Source organism: Cyanistes caeruleus, chromosome 10, assembly GCF_971803275.1.
Source record: "Cyanistes caeruleus chromosome 10, bCyaCae1.hap1.1, whole genome shotgun sequence".
NCBI classification, from domain to species: Eukaryota; Metazoa; Chordata; class Aves; order Passeriformes; family Paridae; genus Cyanistes; species Cyanistes caeruleus.
This window is the reverse complement of record NC_141710.1, coordinates 6583671-6604588: the sequence shown is the minus strand read 5'-3', so window position 1 is coordinate 6604588 and position 20918 is coordinate 6583671. Positions and strand designations below refer to the sequence as shown.

At 40.3% G+C, this 20918-nt stretch overlaps 1 protein-coding gene across 4 annotated transcripts in view; it reads left to right on the top strand.

The window, feature by feature from the left end:
• The window catches only part of SPSB4 (splA/ryanodine receptor domain and SOCS box containing 4), a 140750-nt gene extending 120111 nt beyond the window's left edge, over positions 1-20639 (top strand). For all 4 annotated transcript variants that reach the window (XM_023933240.2, XM_086843867.1, XM_023933239.2 and 1 more), the window contains one exon: positions 19331-20639. In XM_023933240.2, the coding sequence (XP_023789008.1) occupies positions 19331-19458 (128 nt within the window). In that variant the 3' untranslated portion in view covers positions 19459-20639. The remainder of the gene's footprint in view (positions 1-19330) is intronic.
• Positions 20640-20918: the final 279 nt, after the last annotated feature.

Genomic DNA, 20918 nt, shown 5'->3' with positions numbered 1-20918 from the left:
ATATTCAGATAGTTTTGTGTGAAAAGCTTTATTAGATGCAGTGAAAGCCCCTGGGCATTGCTGTGTGGGCGAGGTGGGCAGAGCAAGGAGCTGCACACATCAGGCAGGATCTGCAGCTGGCCCCACCTGTTCTCCTGGCCCTGCCAGTGAGCATGGCACTGAGATGCTGGCAGGGTGCCCTTTGGAGTCCTTTATTTTTTTGTTTGATAGCATATCTGAAAGTCAGACAGCTGTTGGAACACAGATGCACCCTTCGTAGGATGGCTGGGGAAGAGAAACCTACCTTTCTGTATTTGTTTATCCAGATAGAATTCCTTTTGAAAGTCTTACAGCTTAAATCTTTTTCTCCTGTTTACCCAGCACAGCTGTGGGGAGAATTTTGGCGTGGTCTGTTCGTTTTAGTGACATGTTCTCTCCATGCTGAGTAGGTAAGGCAAAACTCGAAAAGACAGGGATTGACAAAGTACCTGCTAAAACAGATTGCTCTTTATAATCTGTAATTCAAATGTTTACTTTAAAAGGAAATACTTTGGTTGGCAGGGGGTAACAGGAGGTAGAACCAGGTTGTGACATTGTTGTGCTTTTTCTCAAGACACAATTTTTCTTCTGGTTAACTTGATATGCTGACCCCTGTAAAGAATAACTGAACCCTAACAAAATGATTTTTGATTCATGGCAAGCTGTAGCTGGACTGGCAAATCAGAGACTTTTTAAGTATTTTGTGGTATCTAGTGACATTTATATACATCCTAAATAGTTGACAATCGGTGAGATTTATTGGTGTAACATACTAACAGCTCAATGCTTTGTCTTAGTTCTTATTCATTCTCAAATGAGAAAGGGAGGCCACTTACATAGTTTCACAGTACATGAGAAACATTTTAGAAAACAACAGGTGATGGTAAAAGTAACTTAGGCTGACAACACCGTGTTATTTTCTTTGCTTAAAGGAAATTTTCTTAGAAATGTGGTGTCGTAAGATAAGATTTTAAATCCACGGGTCCTGCAAGTTATATGCAGTATTTATCTGGTTTAAATTTTTGCAAGTTCTAACAATTGTTTAATTGGTGCATAAATTACTTACATGTCTTGTTCTCCCTGACAATGTTTCGCTGAATTTTGTAAAGACTAATTACTGTCATCCCCAGTAGAGTTGTTCCTTTACATCAGCAATCATTCACAACTTACTAGGTGCCTGCAGCTACAAATCAGTCATTTAAGCAGCCCTGGGAAGTGTTTCACATTATCCAGCCCATCTGGTAATGGAAGAAGCTAATAGTTGTAACCATATTATCAACTTGAAATCCAGCCATTTCAGAAGCACTGTAATTAGCAGTTCCCCCAGCCAGTGACATGGCCCTGAGTGTGCCACTGTGTGCAGAGAGTACAGGGGCTTTTCCCTCTTTTTTGTCTGCCTAAAAGACTTCCAGGAGGACAGAAGGGGTAGTTGGAGCTCTGATATGAAGACAGGTAGTGCATACAAAATGTAAACTAAAGGCCACAGCTTTGCTCAACCGACTAAGCAATTTCTGAGGAAAAACAGTTTATACCCTGACACCCACCGTCCTTGAGCTTTCCCTCTGTCTGGAACAGGGCAGTGCCAAGCTTTAATTTGGGAAGTAGTTGCTCATCCATCAGCTTAAGAGTCAGTGGGGCTGACTTCCAGGAGCAGGAGTCAGATGTGGCCAGCAAGAAGGAGCCACCTGTCCTGAGCCCTGTGTCACCTGCCCAGCCCTGCCACAGTGCCAGTGCTCTGGTGCTCCAGCAAGAGTGCCTGGGAGCTGCCAACCAACACAAACACCACCTGGAGCCTGCTTGAAAGGCACATTTTGCATTGGTCTCTGGCAATAGTGGGTATATTTTATAGCAGGAGTCAATTTTAAAAATTAAAAAAAAATAATTAAAAAGGTGTGTTTTATTGGATTCCTCAACCATCTATTCAAAACCAGTTTCTTTTAGATGGCCCTTGAATGGAAGGCAACTAGAAGTTTATTGCAAAAATGTGAAGTAACTTTCCTGTAGGTCCTGTAGGAAACAATATTTCTCTTTAGATTACAGCTGTATATTCAGTGTTCCATTTTCCAGTGCCTGTTGGAGGAATAAGAGAATAGAAAATAAAAATTTTTACTTACTCTTTTTCCAGTTTACCTAGTCTATTTCTATACATAGGGACTGACCTTTTGCTACTCTAGTACTTGTTACAAGGCAAAGAAACTCAGCCTGCTCTAAGAAGAGGCTCAATCAGATATTGGAAGTATATACTGCATTAGTTACAGTAGCAACATAGTAAACTTATTGAGCCTTTCATTTTGTTTATTTCGAGGCTGTTGTTCATCTGCCTGAAGACTTTGTTTTTCTGGGCTGAACAGTTTTAGCATGTCTTTTCCATCCCTACACCTCCATTCCTATTCTACAAGTACCAAATGTTAAAACTCCCATAGTCTGGGTCAGGAAGTTGTTCCACAGTTCATTTCTGGTATTCATTTAGGACCACTTTTGTTTCCAAAGTTGTAGGATTTCCTGAGCAGTTTTTCTTCATGCTGAGAGCAGCCACATTTGATTTTTGTCTGTCCCATCATCTCCTCATTACTGCTTTCATTTTAACAAGTTCTGTGGTGTGCGTTCTTTTAATCTCCTCTCCTGAGCTAAATTTAGTCAGTCTTAGATGAGATTTAAATGTTGTATTATTGCACCCAAAACCAAAACACGAGAGGGTGAGTGAATAGCTTTCATGGGTGCTTAGCATTTGGCCAGTGTCAAACCAAACAAGTAACTTCCCAGTGCTGTTTCATTAAACATCTAAACCCCAGAATTATATATCTCAAAATCTGCTGATGTGCAACTAAAGTATCACTGGACCTGAGTGAATGTGGCCCACTCTCTCCCATGCCTTTCATGTTGTTTTCCTGATTTCTGTCACTGCTTACAGGAAATAAAAATGTGCATTGCATGATTAAATCATCCTTCAGTGTTAAAAGGAGCAGTCTATCAGTTGATGCCACTTGAAAGCATTTACCTTCAGTTTGTTGGAGTGTTTGCTGGTTTAAGAACTCTGCTCCCAGAATGATATCTTGTCAAAATGCTCAGCTTCAACAAAAACGTCCATTAGTAATGCACAATCTCAGTTGTACTTTAGTTATTCCTTCCTCTCCACAAGATATTGCTAGAAATACTTTGAAAGCATTTTAATGCCTTATTTTTAGCCTACAGTGACCTTACTGGAATAAAAGATTTGATGAGGAGATTGGCCTGCGAGTGTACATCCCTTTATTAACAAAACTGGAGGGGGTGTGTGTAGAAGCTCTTGTAGGGAAAAAGGTACCTGCTGTAGTGTGCCAGAGCTGCAGCACTTTGGAAGGTGCTGCCTGTTGCCTGACCACAGGATGCTCAGGATGCTCTTACTCTAATTTAAAATATATTTTAAAAATATACTTTGCACTTATTTAACAAACTACTTTGGAGCTCATAAAAGTGAACTATTCTTTGCACAGTGTTTTGGTGCCTTCCCCAAAGCTTTCTTGAACCATTGCAATATTTGTTCTGTTTCAGATGTCACAGGTTTCCATAATAAGGTCTAGTTTAACTTTCTCTCTCTTTGGCTATTAGTCTGTGCAACATATCATTAATGTAGAAAAAGCAATATATAATTTGTTTATTCAGATGGACCACACTATTTTAAAGAGTCTAGTAAAACTTGATGGTTTACCACTTGGAAACATTCTTAAATGTTCAGAGTCCATGATATTTTCCCAGAGTGATTTATAATACAGCAAGAAATGGAAAGCTTAAGAAAAATGAGGAGGGTTTGGATGGGAACAATTAAAATTTCTTAGCAGATGTTTACTGCTAGGGAAGATTGGTTTTTTTGGGGTTTTTTTTTCTTCTTTCCTTCCAGGAGTGAGGGAATGGTAGATCTGGGTTCCTGAGAATGTTTTCTGAAGGCAAGCTCAGGGAGCAGCTTCATTTACATTGCAGACCACATCCCTGGGAAAATGTAGCCTGGGTTCCTCACCTGGAGGCTGCCTGGGGCCTCTGGGAAGGAGCCCCAGCTGTCTGACCAGCTGTGTGACTGGCACTGCTGCCAGGCTGGGGCTCCCTGCACTGCCCACAGCTCATAGGGGAGCAGTAGGAAATAGCCTTTTTCTCCTTGGAGAAAACTGAGTCACAGAGGTGCAACTAGAAATTTAAATTACTGTTCCTGAAACCCAGGGGTAAAGACCTGCATAAGATGTAAACTGTTCTGGCATTGCATGAGCAGTGCTATTTTGCTCTTACCTGATACACTTCAGGGTTGTGATGTTTGAAATTTTCACAAATGGTAGATGCAGGGGATCATGTTATTTATGACATTTAAAAAAAACCTCAACAAACAAATGAATTTACAGCACTGTACATTGTTTATGGCGCTCGGGGGAATAATCATTGTTTAAATTTCAGATCACAGATCTTTTACATTCTTTTGAGCTTCCCAAAAACGTGGCTGACTGCTTCCAGTAGGCAGTTTTACTGAGGCTCTGCAGGGTTAAGACCATAGCCCATGTTAGATCTGCAGAGCATAGCTTGCACAGAGGAATCCTCAAAAGAGTTGGAGGCTCCAGAGAGCTACTGGTTTGCTTACTTTTTACTTTCTTTGTCATTGTTTCAATTCCCCTGCTTTGTGGACTCTAGATTAGTTTGTGTGTGTAAATATAATTAGCTTAAATATCAGTACTGAGGTTTTAGTAATGGGTTGGAAATTCATTATGAACATGTTCCATTGTATGGCAATGGGTCTAGCTGTGTATTAGCTGTGTGTTTGTTGTAATACTTGTATGTCTAGTGGGCCATGCTGCCCAGGAGGTGTGTTTTGGGGAAACAGGAAAGCCAAAGCATGCAGGTGTCATCACAGCTACCTGGCAGCCAGAAATAATTTTGGCATTGACCTGTCTATGTAGTGATGATGTTTGCCTTCATTTTCTCTGAACTGCAGCTTTGGCCTGGGTAGGCAATGGAAAAGAAGTGCCAAACCCCAGAACTGTGACTCTGAAATGTGTTTTCAGGAAGGAAACAGGCAGTAGCTATTTAGAACACTGGAATGCAAAGTCTGTAGGGAGCCATCAGCACCTGAGGGGCCAGCAGGCATTAGGGACGACAGAAATTCATGTAGGCTTGCTCTGAAGTACTTTTTCTCTAAATATTTTTTTACTGCTGATAAACCCCCTCCCATTCCTCTCCTTTCCCCCTCTGGTGCACTTGTCCTAGGAGGAACCACAGGTCCTGGGCATGGTTGGAATTCTGGTGGGGAGTGGCACAGTTTAACGCTGGTAGCTCAGGGAGGAGCTGCATCCCTGCTGCCAAGAGCATGGCAACAAGCTGAATCTTTCATCAAAACTGGGTAAAGCCCATAAGGAAAAATGTACATAAAATTAATTGAGTGTTGCATACTTGGGGAATAATCATTGGAAGCAAGGATTCAGTCCTGCTGTGACTACTGAGCAACGGAAGAGGAACAGACAGGTTTGGAACCAGCAAAATTTGGAAACCTTTCCTGTCAGTCGAAATTGCTAAATCCATATGGATCATCCTAGGCATGAATTTGATGAAATTTACAGGTATCACGCACAATTGGCTTCTAAAATAATATGGGATGCTTCTAAGAGAGAAATGGATGAGATGTTTTTTTATTGGGAATCTGTTCACATGGTGCTGGAAGGTTACAAACACAATGTACCCAGTCCTGGTCCACACTGGGAATCTGCTCAGAAGGGCTGTGTCTCCTCTTGCTGCAGGGTGAGTGTTGCTTTTCCATGAGACCCTCAAGCAGTGGTACTAGTTGCTCTCCATGAAGTTTCCTTGTGTCCAGGCATAGAAGTTCTTGTTCAAAGCTGACTGGGAGAGGGGTCCAGGAATTTTGAAAGATTGTCATTTGTCTTTGTTGTTTTGAAGTGAAGAATGTCTTGGAAAGTCTGTTTTAATTGCTGTTACCTACCAAGGAAGAAGCAGTGAGTAATAATATATAGTCCTGATTTTGTCTTTGGAAAATACATCAATAAAGGAAAAAAATTAAAACATTCCCCTTTTTACTAATCTGGAAAGTTACCTTAGAGACAGTCAAATGCATCTTTCAATTGCTACCAAGATCCCAAATATTGAAAGCCCAGAAATCTGGTTTGTGTCAGTAAATGAAGATTACGGTATATATGATAAAAACATTTAATTCAGAATATAAAATTCATTACATCAGCATTCAAATATGTAATCACAGCAGAGATGACAAAAGCAATGCACTGAGCAGAAACACAGAGAAAGGAAAGCCTTTGTTTTCCCTTTGTTCACTGACATTTTAACACTGATCTTGGTGTGATCTTGGAGTGGCCTCATCGCCTCTTGAGCTGGAAGGTGCTTGGAAGGATAAAGTCAGCCCAGTTCTCTTTGCTTTGGTGCCCCTTTGATTTTTGCTCCTGTCTCCCAGCTCTGAAGGAAAGCATCTTCCTTGATACATTCATACTTCTTATTGAAGATCTTTTTCTGATCTTTGAAAGGACAAGAAGATGCAAACCAAGTCTCAGCACTTTGGGAAGTGGGATACATCTTGTTTCTTCCCCTTCCCTCTGGACTGCAGCCTGCTTTGGGGTTGTGGGTTTGATTCTCTGAATGGTTGAATAAGATGTAAAACAAGCATGAGGTCTTGATCTCTCCTCCTGGAGTAAAAGCATATCCAAAGTAAACAATGAACTAATGTCATGGGTTTGGAGGATGGGTTTGGAATGTTCCCCAGGAAGTCTGCTCTGGTTGACTGTTCTTACCCCTGAGAAGGATGGTTTTGGAAAGCTCTGTAGCTTTTTGCTCAGTCATTGTCTACACGATTAGCTTAATTAGTTAAGAAATATCCAAGACATCGGAATAGCCTGGGCATGTTCCTATGCCCGAGGAGCCAGTGTTTATCTCAAAAACTCTGAGTACTTGGGAAAAAAATCCAATTAATCTTACAGGCAGATTGACTTGGCAATCAGAAATTACTTGGCAACAGAGATAAAGTGAAATATATATGGATGGGGGACCCCATTTAGCAGTATTTACCCTGGCAAAAATCCCTTTGGCTTTGCTGACAGTGCTGGTGGAGTCAAGAAGGCTGAGTCGCCCGGGAGCAGAAGGAATTCAGTGGGAAGCCTTCTTTTGTGCTCTGTGTAATTCTGAATGTGCTTTTTTTTATATATATTTTGGGGGATTGTACTTTAATTACCAAATTAAAGAATTTCAGCTTATAATGCACCTTAATTGCACCTTAATCTATTCTAGATTTTTATGTAAAACAAGTAAAATGCTCTGTGCCTGATATTTCCAGACCCACAGATAGAAAAGCTTTCGCTTTTTATACCCCAGTTCACTGAGTGACACTGTTTGAGAATAGAAGATTAGAAGATAGGGAAGGAGCCGGCTGATAAAATAAGACAAATGGTCTAATAGGTCAGAAGATTTGACTGAAAAGAGTCAGAATGGATATATATATATAAAAACTATAAAAATTATATATATGTTTGTATCTGCCACACAAACATAAAATGGGATTGATGTATCTCTCACCTTTTTGATTTTGTAATCTCATTAATAAACATCTAAAAATTAGTGCTCAAAATACAAGGCTGATAATTAAGGAGTCTGTCTAGAATCTATTTAAATATAGTGGAAATTTAGCATTGATGGATTGATGCTCCAATATCTGAAAAAAAATCCCTAAAGCAGAACTGCCCAGTATTATTCTCATTGAATAACTCACTGTGTAAGTTCAAAATTGATATTCCAAACTGTAAATAAAATGTCAAAACCCCCACAAATTACCAAAAATGCTACTGCTGTTGTAGGGGCTGGAAATGGCCTCATTGTGTTCAGTGAGCTGTGCTGTCTGCTTGGCACTGTAATGAACCAAGTCATTTATTGTGGGACCTCAGTCTGCGCTTGCATAAACTCACTTACTGTAGAAAACTGTTACCTGCATATTTACCAATGCCCAGATCAGAAAACAGACCCTAATGGAGCTAAAACCATGTTGAAAACAGTTTATATTTTATATTAAGAAATTATTGTGCATCTGCTCAGGCTGTAGAATTCTAGAAATGGGGTATTTCTCTATTATCTTAATCACACACATGTGTAATAGTGAGCTGAGTGCCTCAAGCTCCTGCCTGAATGTCTTCAGGAATCTGAAAACACAAACATGTAGAAACTGTGATAAGGTTTTTCATGCATATTCAGTCTCTTTCATTTTAGGGTTTTTTTGCTATCAGCTGTATTAGTGGGTGGAAGAGATTCCCTTTCCTAAAGAAATCACGTGTGCGCAAGCACATGAAAGGTGGGTGAATTGCTCAGCTTTGCTTTGTTGTTCCCAGATGCCTTTTTTTAATTGCCAGCCTCACAGATTGACTTTGGGACCTGAAATTCTAGATAAATCTTTGTTCATAATAGCTTTCCTGAAGGCCAAATGATGCTTTCATTTACACCAGCTGGCAGCTGGGGCAGAGCGAGCTGGAGCAAGCTGTTTATGGACAGGGCGTGTTTGATAATGAATCAGCGAGAAGCAATAAACCCAGAGCACAGCCACAAAACTCAGGGGTTCAGCTGTTCCTGGCTTTCTCCTCTTTTCCTCCTGGTCTTACACCATGGGGTCCTGTGCAGATGGTGGTCATAAAACCACGAGTGGGGACAGACAGACTAAGCGTGAGGCTGGGAGATAAGTGAGGAGGAGAGGGCTGGGGTTAACATCCCCTTGGTCATTCCTTGCTGCTCTCCCTTTTGTGCCTGAATTCACCGGAACAAGTGAGCACCCCTGGGGGAGAGTCATTGTGTGGAGTTTGAGAGATCCAAAGGAAATGTGTTGGCTGGATGGATCTGGTAGGCTGCAGAGGACAGGGAGAAGTCATGATTGGTATTATCCCGCAGGCCTAGTTCTCAAAATACATTAAGCAGTGTTGTCAGGAGTAGGCTGATGGATGGTTGGGGAATGACAGCAGGTCCATCCCAGCTGCCACCCCCCCTTCCAGCTGTTCTGGCCAGAGAAGACAGCTCAGAGGGGGCTCAGGCTGTCCATTGTATTCAGAAGGACCAAGTACAGGAAAGTTTTGCTTGGTGGTGCTGTCATAGAGGTGAAGAAATTCAGTGTGAGTGGAACTTGAATTAGCTATCAGATTCTAGGAATCCTGTGTGAAATTCCAGGGGGTGTTTTTGTGACACTCACATCTTAATGTTGTATCCCCCTACCCCACATACCTAGGAACAAGAAAAGTCACTTCAGGTGGCAAACCACCCTGTAGCCCACCTAAACCATCCTGTAGCCCACCTAAAGCACTCTATAGCCCACCTACCCTCTCACCTCTCCAATCCCATCGCTGGGTTTGTGCTGGTGCTTCAGAGGCTTGGGGGGTGATAACACATCTTTTACAGTGGCTGTGGAATGCATAATATGGAAATCCTCTTTCCACACTCGTATTTCTCAGAAATGGGGTTTGTAAGATGACATGTCAGGAGTGCTGATTGTAGGCAGGGCAAAGGGGAGTGACATTTCAGACGGAGCTCTGCCAGCGTTGAAAGATGGTAACAAGAGTTTGTGATTGAGAAGAGCTGCACAATGGTGAGTGGAGGCAGCCCTGTGTGCTCTATCTGTGCTATGAGAGTGCATTTGTGTTCAAACTGAATGCTTTAGAAATGTGTTCAGAGAGCATCAGCTGTGTTTGCATGCCAGGAACAATGATGAATCCTAAATTCAGTATGAAAATAATTCAGATCATCTCCAGTACCCATTTTCTGCTGGTGAAGATTATGGTACTTAAGGAAAAAAAAATCACTTTTAACAAGTCCAAAATAAAAATGGTACTAAACTAATGGGATCAAATTCATTATATTTAGCTTAATTGCAACTTCATGGGTCCAGATTTATTCCAATGTAATTCTGTTAATACCAAAACTAGAATAATAAAGTGAGTCAGGTCTATTGTTTGTAAATCTCCACTAGAGATCATTAGCTTGTATACAACTGCATTAAAATTTAAATGACATGCTGCTGTAATTTTTTCGCTTGGTTTGAGAAAATCTGCATATGTTGGAGCCTCTGGGTAATTTAAACTGAAGTAGTTGAGAAAATGTCATGTAACAATGATATGAGGAATATAGTCAAATATTAATTGTCTTAAACAGCTCAGCACAATTTGTAGAAATGCCAAGTAGGTGAGTCATCAGTTCTGTTACCTGTCAATACGGTGAAACTTTAAAGAAAGATGTAGTGTGGTGCAAAAGATGCTTTGAATCAATTTAATTGCTAACTAGGGTAAACAATTTTGGTGTAATATTAAACTGGCACACAGAAAAGTATTGTGAGAGGTTCCAGCTGAGAAAGGGAGTTGCGAGCAGTGGAAATGTTGAATGAGGGTGTGTTATTTCAGTATGGTAGAGTGGAGGAAATGTGGTGAGGCTCCAGCATGCTGGGCACAGTGCAAGGAAAGATGACAGGGATTACTTCATTGTCCCACAATGAATAAATATGTCACACAAAATGCAACAGGTAAAAAAGAGGTCAATGGGAGAAGGGCAGAGGGGGCAGTCAGGCAACCAGGAGCCCACTGGGTTCAGCACATAGTGCCAACATTTTGGTTCTTTGTATGCTTCTCATTCATTCTCTTCCCTTTCCCTCTCCCTCTGTCATCCTTGATTAGCAAACCCAAAATAAAAAATGTTTAAGAACAGCTGTGAAATCGTACAAGTTTGAATTTTAGGATATTTTAATCAGTATGATTAGGTTTCCAACCAAGAAACCTCCTCATCTGATGTCATGCTATTAAGGCAGAAATGTGTAAATTAATTAAAGGAATTGGAAGAGGTTCACCAAAAATATCTTTGGCTTCCTGCCCCCTTTTCCTGAGCAATAAGGACTTGTTCACAGCCATAAAGGTGCTTATAGGTGTGTACCTATGTGTGCTATTTCATGTGCCCATTTATGAAGCACATCTCATGAAGAGGTAAAATGCAAGGAATGTTTCAGCGTCTTTCAGTCAGGATGTTGCTCGCAGTGTGCAGGTGCCTGTTGCAATAGTTGTCTGCAGTGGTTCATCCTTGAATCCTGAACTTTCCTTCAACTTTCTCTGTTATTACTTTGTCTATAAATCTGTCCATAACCCCTGAACAACATTGTCTTTGAACTCCAGTGTATCTACTCAGTGAAATTCTCATCCAAGCTTTAATCTGCTCTCACCTTGATATATTTTAACTTCCCTCTTTATGGGCTGGCACACAAGCTGAATTTAATGGTGATAAATGTGTTTCTGAGATTAAAAGCTATAAAATATACATTAGAGATTAACCTGAGCCAAATTTTCATTCCCAGTGTGGTAAATTTGGGGAAGTTTGATCAGGGAAGAGCCAAGGAGCCTGTGGTGGTAGCTAAGGCTCATCTGTGATGTCAAGCACATGGTTTTGTTTGTTGGTTTTAAAGAGTGCCCATTAATTTTTGGTGTCTTTGCTACTACAAAACATTTAAATCATCACTGAACCAACTGTCCCAATTTGCCTTTGCAATGTGTTCAAGAGCAAAGCTTGAGATGTGGAAATATCTGAGGGGAGGAGAAGAGCAAACAAATCAAGGCCAGAAAGGAAATCCTTCCAGCCCATCCTCCTTATTTGCATTTCCTGATGCATATAGGGAATGAATTCATGTGTCCTTTCTCTTTCAGAAGGGAAGTGGCCACTGTTTTTGCTTATGCTCTTTGTGACCATGCAAATTTACCAAGATATGGCAAGGCTTTGCTGCATTTTTTCAAAAACCACTTGCTTGCTGTTAAAATTCCTTGTTATCTGTTTTGCAGTCTCTGAATCAGATAGAGCCAATATATTAATCTAAACTGTAGAAATAGTGTGGTAAAATGTTTTAAAATGTGTCATACCCTTGGTTTTGGTGGTAGAAACTGGATTATTATGATGCATATGTACATTTAAATTAGCATCTGTAATTCAGTAAAAGATTTTCAGGTGAGTTTCCACAGTAAGGTGTGCCTGTAGATCTTGCCTGGGCCAGACTTTGTACTGTGCCTGTTCTTCATATGAAATGTGGTGGATCAGGGCCCTTTTTTGGGTGGGTCTTAACCCTGCCTAGAGGGTAAGAACTATTAGAGGCCACAAGGAGCTTATCAGAGGGGTTGCTGCAGATATAGATTTGTATGACTGTAAATACAGCTTTCCTACAAATGTACACAGACAAATCACTTTTCTAAGAACACTCCTATAACCAGTATGATCAAAAAAATGTTTAGGCCTATGCTAAAACCTACGAAATTGGAATCTTCAGGAGTGAATTTTAAGCCTGTGTTGAATTATTTGAATCTAGGCTCTGGTGTTCATGAGTCAGGATCTGTTGTCTGAGTCTTGTGTGCCTACCTCCCAGGAGATTACAAACTCCAAACTGCAAAAAAAGACATTGCATGGAGCTGTGCATTTGTGCTTAAAGGACAGATTCTTTATCCAACCCGTAACAAGAGGCCACTGGCTTTGGGGCTTGGTTTTGGTTTGTTTTCATTCTGTTCTGCTTTTCGACCATTTTCCTCTCAAGAAAGCACAGCTGGAAAGCATTAACTGAAAACAAATGATGTTGCAGAATATCTGCTTGTTCACTGCTGCTTTTTCAGCTTAATTCTGCTAAATGCTGCTTGATTGAAGTTTTGAACTGCCTTTAACTGCAGTTAACACTTAAAAGACAAACCTGTAAACAAATTCTCCCTTCCCAACCCGGGCATGTAGAGGAGGATGGGGGAGGGTTACCTTTGAGGGTTACCGTTCAAGCTTTCTTGCCTTCCTTTCTCCCTTTAACATATTAAATTTCACGTGCGGAATTTTTGTGGGATGCGGGTGAGCTCAAATGCAGGGCGGTGTTTGTGTTGTTTTTGTATTTCACCTTTCCCACCGTGCCTGCTAAAAGCAAGGGGCGGGTGTGGACAGCACAAAGCTCTATTTGTGCTGGCAGACAACTGCTGGAGACAGTGCCTCCTTATCAGCCGTGCCTGATAACACAAAATCTCCCCATCTGCCACCCTGAGCTTTGCAAGAGGCGGGTGCTAAAGCTCCCGGCTGCCTGGGAAGGGGCTGCTGGTGGGAGAGATGGATAAACCTGTGACTTAGGGAAGAATGAAAGCGCTCTCCTGAAAATCACAATGTGCCCATTGGAATTGCAGATTTCTTCAGAGAGGTGATTGTTCTGGAACGCCTGGACCGCGATTTAAATGTGGTTTCTAAGGTGCTTCACTGGTTTAGGCTGCAGAGCTTAAAGACATCTGTGGGGAAAATAGATAAGTGTTATCCTTTGTCCGAGTTTGCATTACTGTTAGGTGATTTATTAGCATTTTTTATGGCTGGTCATAGCCTGTGTTCTTTAATATATTATTTGCAATTTCCTTTCTCTAGATTGTGCCATTTGAGGAACACAGCTCAAATTTTCCATCAGTTGCATCAGGGAAGCCATAAATATGTCACAAGGGGTGTATTTATGTACCCTATTATGCATTGGAAAGAATTTGGCCTGTACTGAGTAAAATTAAAACAATAATTAGGCTTTGACACAAAGGTTGGAAGGAAAACTCCTGGCTTAGACATATTTGTGTGCTTATTGTGTGTGATAATTAAATGGTAGTTAAAATTTTCTGCATACTCTAAATCACCCTAATGGAAACACTTAGGCCACATTACCTCTTAGCAGGTGTCTTAATAGCTGGAGGAGGGATAAAAATAGAGGAAAAAGGATTAAACAAAAGTGTGCTGCAGTCTGTAGTACAGTGGGCACTCGGGTGCCCTGGTGGGGTACAGAGGATTGTCCCTCAGAGCGAGGAGACATCAGCTGAGTGCTGACAAGCCACGGAGAAGCTTTCCCTTCCCACTTTCTGGATGTAGAAGTCCCACCATGCCCAGTGTAAGACTGATGTCTCGTGTCCATACTGGAGCACATTCCAGGGCAAGGCTTTTCATCCCTCTGAAGATCATGATGCTCACTGATTTTGGCAAAGTATGAGGTGAAAATGGAGCAATGAAAGGCAGTGCTGGGCAGAATCGGAGTGCTGCTGACTTAGGTAAAGACTAGGGGGGCAGGAAGGAGAACGGGGCAATAGCCAGAAAGTACAGAAAATACAGGTGTGTTGATTTGGCACAGCCTGGGATTTGCTAGCTGGAGAGGGCCACAGAAGTGGCTTCTGTGAGAAGCTGCTAGAAGCTTCCACCATGTCTGACAGAGCCAATTTCTGATGGTTCTGAATATGGACATGCTGTTGGCCCAATTGGAGAGGTTGCTAACACTTCTGCAATGACATATTTAAGAAGAAAATCAAAGCAGAGCAAGCACAGTTTTTTCCAGGGGTCACGAGGTGCCGCCACCGGGGCCATCCTGGCACAGCTCACGGTAATTTGCTGCCATGGCCACCTCCATCCCAGTGCAGCCTGCAGTGAGCCTCGCCTGCCTGGCCACCCCTGGCCAGCCGTGCCCTGGGCACAAGGGCAGGGGTGGCAGTGGCTTCTCCTTCCTGGTGCCCCGCACGAGGAGAGGAGTTAAACAGCACCAGTGCACGGGCATGGCAGTGCCCATGACACCAGGTAGGACACGAAGAGTGGCATCAGGATATGAGCAGTGGCATCCTGCTTTTTCCTCCCTTTCCAGACTCCTCTCTGTGCACCAGGTATGCAGCACTTCTGCAAGACTTTACATTTCCTTTTCTTGAGGCATTGTGGCTTCAGCTCCTTAATGCTGGCTCATCCTTTGTGAGAAAAGCAAAGCTAGGACTGGAGAGATGTCCTTCACTTATTTAATGGTGTGCAGTCACATCTCTGTCTCGTTTTGTTTTGAATCTGACTTTAAAACTGCCTTTTAGCGGTTTGAAACATTAACACGGATTGCTGAATATAAGTGCTCTTTAATAAGTTTAAGGACAAAACTATCAATATATAACAACGCTCACTGTCTCAGGTATGCATATAAAATAACTTAAAAAAAAAACTTAAGCTCTGATGACATCAGTTCTTATGACAACTTCCTTTTTCTTTCACCCAGCTTTAATTTTGCTGATTGTGGTTCCCCCTCCCAGTCATCTCTGCTTTTATAAAATGAAATAAAAATACATTCTTCATAGATTAACAACAGCCATGAACACAAGGTGCTGTTAGAGCTTTACAAATTTATTTTAAAAAATAGTATTGTCATTTGGCAAGTAAGCGTTGTCTGCTAAGAGCTGCTCTTTTGTGTGAGCCATATGTAACATTGCAGTTAATAACATTTAGTGTTATCAGCTGCTAGATGACTTTATCTCAACTACAAAAGCCTGTTTGCAGAGAGGAGGCAGCCTTGCTGGAGCGCCAGATTGTTAAATAACTACAGGTTGCCAAAACTAAATGAACTTTTCAGCTGGTAATGATGTGCAAATTGCTCTCAAAAATGTATGTGCACCGGAGGAATGCTCAGGAGCACAGGGTTGTGTCTGGTTACAAACGTTTCTTTGCCTTTGTCTTTAACCCAGCAGTGACACCATTAAAATGAATATATCTGTATGTAAAATAACACAGTTATTTTGTGTTATTAATAGCTGAATAGTTACTCAATAGCTATTTTAATTAATATAATTAACCAAATATATATTTAAGCGATTTTTAAGTCATTAGCTACTATGTTAAATAGCCACTTAAGCTATACTGTGGAGTGGCCTTCTTGGTGAAATGCAGCTCTGGGTAAGAAGGGCTGTGGTTGTTCTGCCAAAGTGTCCCCCTGGGTGTGACTGTAATGTATGGAAAGGAAAGTTTGCAAATGGGCCTTTTTTTAAAACTACTGGCACCCAAAGGGGAGACACAGGAATTAAACTCTGATGTGTCAATTAAGCAATATTTTTTTTTAATCCATTTTTTTTCTTTTCTTGAAAAATAATTTTCTGTAACGGCAGGTGTGAGGATCTACCTTTGGGTGAAGAGGTCTCAGAGTAAATTTGAAATGAGAAGGTGATTAGTTAAAGTGTGTTCAGGAAGGTGGTGTGGAGCTGTGATACCCAAAAGCTGCAGTTTCTCTCCGGGTGCTGCTGCAGCCCAGAGGAAGCACTGGGTTTCCTGTGCAAAGCTTGCTCCCTTGCCCTGGAGTGTCTCACCTTGAATTTCTTAGCCTGGTTAGGAATTTAGTACAAAGAGCCATTCTTGTGAATTATGTTTTCTTTGCAGTTTTGCATTCCAGCTCAACAATCCATTCCTCCTTTTTTCTAATGGCAAGGACTTAACTGGGGTTCACATAACTTTGGAAAAATAGTTCACGTTCTTCTGGGGGCCTTGAATGTTATATTCCTATCCATTGGGGGTTGTTTTAAAAATACAACTCTTGGTATACCGAATGTACATTAAAATTAGTGGGATGTTCTGACAAACAGTTAATATCCCTGGATTTGAAAGTTTTTCAAAGGTAAATATTTAAAGGTGTGAAAGAAAGGCTCTTTCTGTAGCCAATTTAAAGCTAATGATGTGTCTTCAGAGTATTCATCTTCCCATCTATTGCATTATCAGAGTCTTCTCAGCAGTATTTGTATGATCTCAAATGAAAGCAGCATTTTGGAAATACGATTTGAACGTGCTGTGGAGTGTCTTGGATGCATCAAGTCTAGTCTGTGTGTGTGTTTCAGGTGGCAAGGCAACATCCTGAGGTTGAACCTGTCCTTTCCCCTCTGGAAGGACTGAGTTACTTGTGGTCTTTTTATTCCTTCTTTGTAAAATACATAGTAAAAAAGTGAGATGTGGTGAAAGGGGAGTGCCAGTATTCAAGTGCACACCAAGTGGTTAATAATGGTTCTGTCAAGTTAGGCTGCCTGAAAATTGTCAGTCTTTAATTTTATAGCTCTACCTTTGTCCCATAAACTGTTTTTTATTAAACTTTTTTTTTTTAATTCTTTTTCTGAATTCTATTTTTATTCATTTAGGACTCTGCACATACACTTTTAACTTAAAATGCTATTATTGCAATTTTTTCTCAAGTTCTTACAGGCAGCACCTCAGAAAACTTAATTTTTTATTTAGTATTGTAGGACTAACCTGTTCTGAATTTGTTGTAGGTTTGAACTGCTGTCAGGTAGAATAAAAAGAATATAGTTCAATTTTGAAGTTGAAAAAACACATTTAGTATGTGCAATTTAGCAGCTGTTGAAAACACTTGAGGGCATTTTCTTCAGCATTTGAAAATTCCCTGTAGAAGTGAGGCAGGAGACATTCATTTAGCATTTCAGGCTTGAAAAAGAATTTAACCTTTCCTTAAACTGTGTTTTGAAGTTTGGGGTTAACACTGTTCCTGGCTGCACAGATGGTTACATTTTACATATTCCTTTGTCTAGGGAAAAAAAAAAGACCACATGGTACGTTAATGGCTTTAAGCACTCGTAGTCCTCATTTTAGATCTTCCTAATGGGACCTCAGAGATTGTAGGAAGATACTCAGAAAATTGTTGTTTATGGTGTAAGATGTGTTGTATTGTGTCCCAGGACTCATGAGCTATTTTTGCTCCTGCTTATTAATCCTGGTTAATGAATTTTACAGCTCCATCCCTTAAGATTTAGCATCCATAATTCTGCTGTGGAAAAAAATGAAAACTAAGATCAGTGATGTAGAGAAAATGTTGCTTTATTAATGGAATGTGAGGGCTCTTACATTGTAATTTTTAATAGGTAAAATTATCAATGAGGTGTATTGTCAAGAGTAGACTCAATATCAAGTCACTGAAGTGATTATAAGCTAAAAAAGCTTTTTAGTCTTTCAGAATGCTTTCTAAGCTTTTTTGCAGCCACTTTGGGAAAATATAGGGAACTGTGGACGACACAAATCAAATGTGATGCTGGGATAAATGATGGAAAATCCATTAAGTCAGTGGTGTGTCACCAGAGCAGACAATTCCAGCATATAAAACCAGTCCTTAACTGGGTATTTTGTGCTTTGTAATGATTTTTTCTTTTTTTCCAAGTAGTTCTAAAAGTATCAGCTAACAGATTGATAGATTAACACAGAATTATAGAATAAAGTCGTGGAATGGTCTGGGTTAAAAGGGACCTTCGAGGTCATCTGGTTCCACCCCCTGCCATGAGGGAACACCTTCCACTAGGCAGTGTGTGTAAATCTGTGTGTGACACATAAAACAGATCTTGATAAAGCCAGAGTGCTGTACAATGTTGAGCACTTGTAAGAAATCTGTCAAGTTTATGAAATGTTGTCACTACAATATAGGCACAGTACTTTTTTCTGTGCTAGTAAGGTTTTTAAGGCTGCAATTCTTTTGTCATGTAAAGAAGAAAAGTTTTCTCTAATCTTTTAAGTTCTTACCCTTTTAAGCCAGCATGTGGAACAAAATCCATCTGGTTGGAATTCTTAAAGATAGTGGTAACTGGTACAAGACTTCACAGCTTTATTCCAGCTCCTCTGGCAAAAGGATTTCCACTGCCAAAACTGCAGTCACAGAGATGATTCTTGCTACTATTAGGTGGAAATCTTACGATATTCCTGCAATTCTGTGCGAGCTTTGTGGGCCAGGATGGGATACAGAGTGAGATGGTTTGAGATGCTGGGGATCAGTGTCTGGGTCTCCACTCTAAAGTGCTATCAGCGAGGCATTTCTGGCAGATACTTAATTCACTTTGATTAAATTAAACTTAAGACATCTGAAGATGTTGTTTATATATTTTGGGGGTGTTTGTGTGCATACATATGGAAACACACACTCTGCCTTCCAGTCAGCCAAATCCTCCACTAATTTATTCACAGAGGAAAAGATTATGTTTCCTCTAGATTTTCAAGGGTGTTTTGTTTAGTTTTTTCTTCCAAGGGACTTCCTAGAAAGAAAGGCTAAAAGAGTGTTGCAGGAAAAGCACTGTTAGCTGAGAAGTTTGGTTACCCCTAAGTGCCATTTCCAGTTCCTAAGACGCAGAAGGAACTGGGATCTAAAGGTCAGAAGTTGCCAGTGTAGTTCATGTTAACACAACGTGATGAATGTTGTGTTATAAACACAGTAGAAGTGTTATAAACACAGTAGAAACTCCCTGTCTTGTTTGAGATCTGGAAATATACTAACTTCTCATGCTTGATAGAGTGGTTTGGCATTATTGTTTTAAACCTTGCAGATAAAGAAGCTCAGTGTGCGACTTTGCAGCCCCTTACTATGGGTGAAATGTAGAAAACTCTGCCTCAAGATACAAACATTCTCCCAGTACCATTGCTATCTTTATGACTGATCGATAGAATATAGAATCTCTGTTAATAAAAAAAGTATTGTCTGTAAATAGAGATGCTGAAAAATTAACTCTTCCTTTTCTTTCTCCTGTTTTTCCAGCGGAACCCCTGCCTTTAATGGACTTGTGCCGAAGATCAATTCGTTTTGCTCTTGGCAGAGACCGCCTGCATGACATAGAAATTCTACCTTTGCCTCTGTCTCTGAAAAATTATTTACAGTACCAATAAGACATCTAGAACCCTCTGGCCTCACATTGGACTTCATCAATGCAAATGGCAGAAAATTGTTTACAGCGAAATATAAATCTTTGTGATGGACACTTAAGTGTTATTTAATTTTTAATGTATATTTTTTTTTCTGAACCGGTGAAAGCAAATTACTGTGGGGGAGCTACTAAAGAATGTGAAAACATTGATTTGATTGAGGTTCATGTGTTACCTGTTTCCTGTTGTGTTTACAGTCCTGAAGGCTATAATTCTCATCTCTTATACATTGATTTGTTTATCTTTGTTGCCTCTGGTAAATGCCAATAGAAAATCTTGCCTGCAAGATTCACTGTCATGCAGGCAGAGCATTTTTCAATATTATGATTTTCATTTTTCTTTCTCTCTCCTATACTTTACTCCAATAAATAAAAATAAATTATCAAAGGAAAAGTCTTGACAGTAACTTTTGAAAAATATTTAAACCTCGGTATGCAGAGTTGTTGAGAGTTCTGCATGTTCAGTGCTCAACATAATTAGGCCTATAATACCGAAAAGTTCTAATGTTTAAAAAAAGCAGATTATTGTCTAGAAGAAGAGAATGTGGTTTAAAAACATGAGAAGAAACAAACAGTTCATGTGTCAGATCAGTTTTTGGACTTGGTAACAGTAAGTTGCAGTTTGTTGTTTTCAAAGACCAAATCTAGTCCCTCCAAAGTTCTGCAGTTTATAACAAAATGTTCATTGTCCCAAGAATTTAGTATATTCATATTTTAGGAAGCTTGTCACTTCCCCCTTTTTTTTTTTAAACAAATTCATAATTTTTACGTGGTATGAACTCTAAGTACTTTGTTTTCTTTTTAATGTATGTGTGATTATAATGTTTATTTATCTGTTTAGTGTCTGGAGTTCTCATTTAACTGTTTCCCATCTTGGGGTGACTGATTCTTTTTTCTTCCCCCTCTCCATCTGAAATGTGTCAGTTTTTCAGGCTCATCCCTTTTTTTAAAGATGCTGCTTTCTGTTTGCGTTTCTTACGTGTTTCAAGTTATCTGCCTGAATCAGTTATCTAGTTTTTAAACTGGAAGTTGTTGTTACAGCAGAATGTCAAATGTTTAGACAGAGCTGCCTTCAGCATATTTTAATGTGAATTTACTGATGAATGAGGAGAAAATTTCTAATAAAGTCTACTGTCCAAAGTAAAACTCCCATCTCCTTTGATGAAGTGTTAAAAGTGCTCATTGCACAGAGCTGAAGTTCAGTTCCTTGTGCAGCTTTGAAAACATTTCTGTTTGGTTCTTCTGTGGGATTGCTGCTCTGGGTTCCTGTGTGAGACATGGTAGGCAGTGGCCTGTCCCGTTCTTGATTTATCCCATTCACCCTGAGTATGGCCATGCTCTTGTTTTCAACACCATTCTGGTCAGATTCCTCTGAACAAAACCCCACTTCTGTGCCAAGCTGTGCTCTGGGACTTGGTGCTTTTG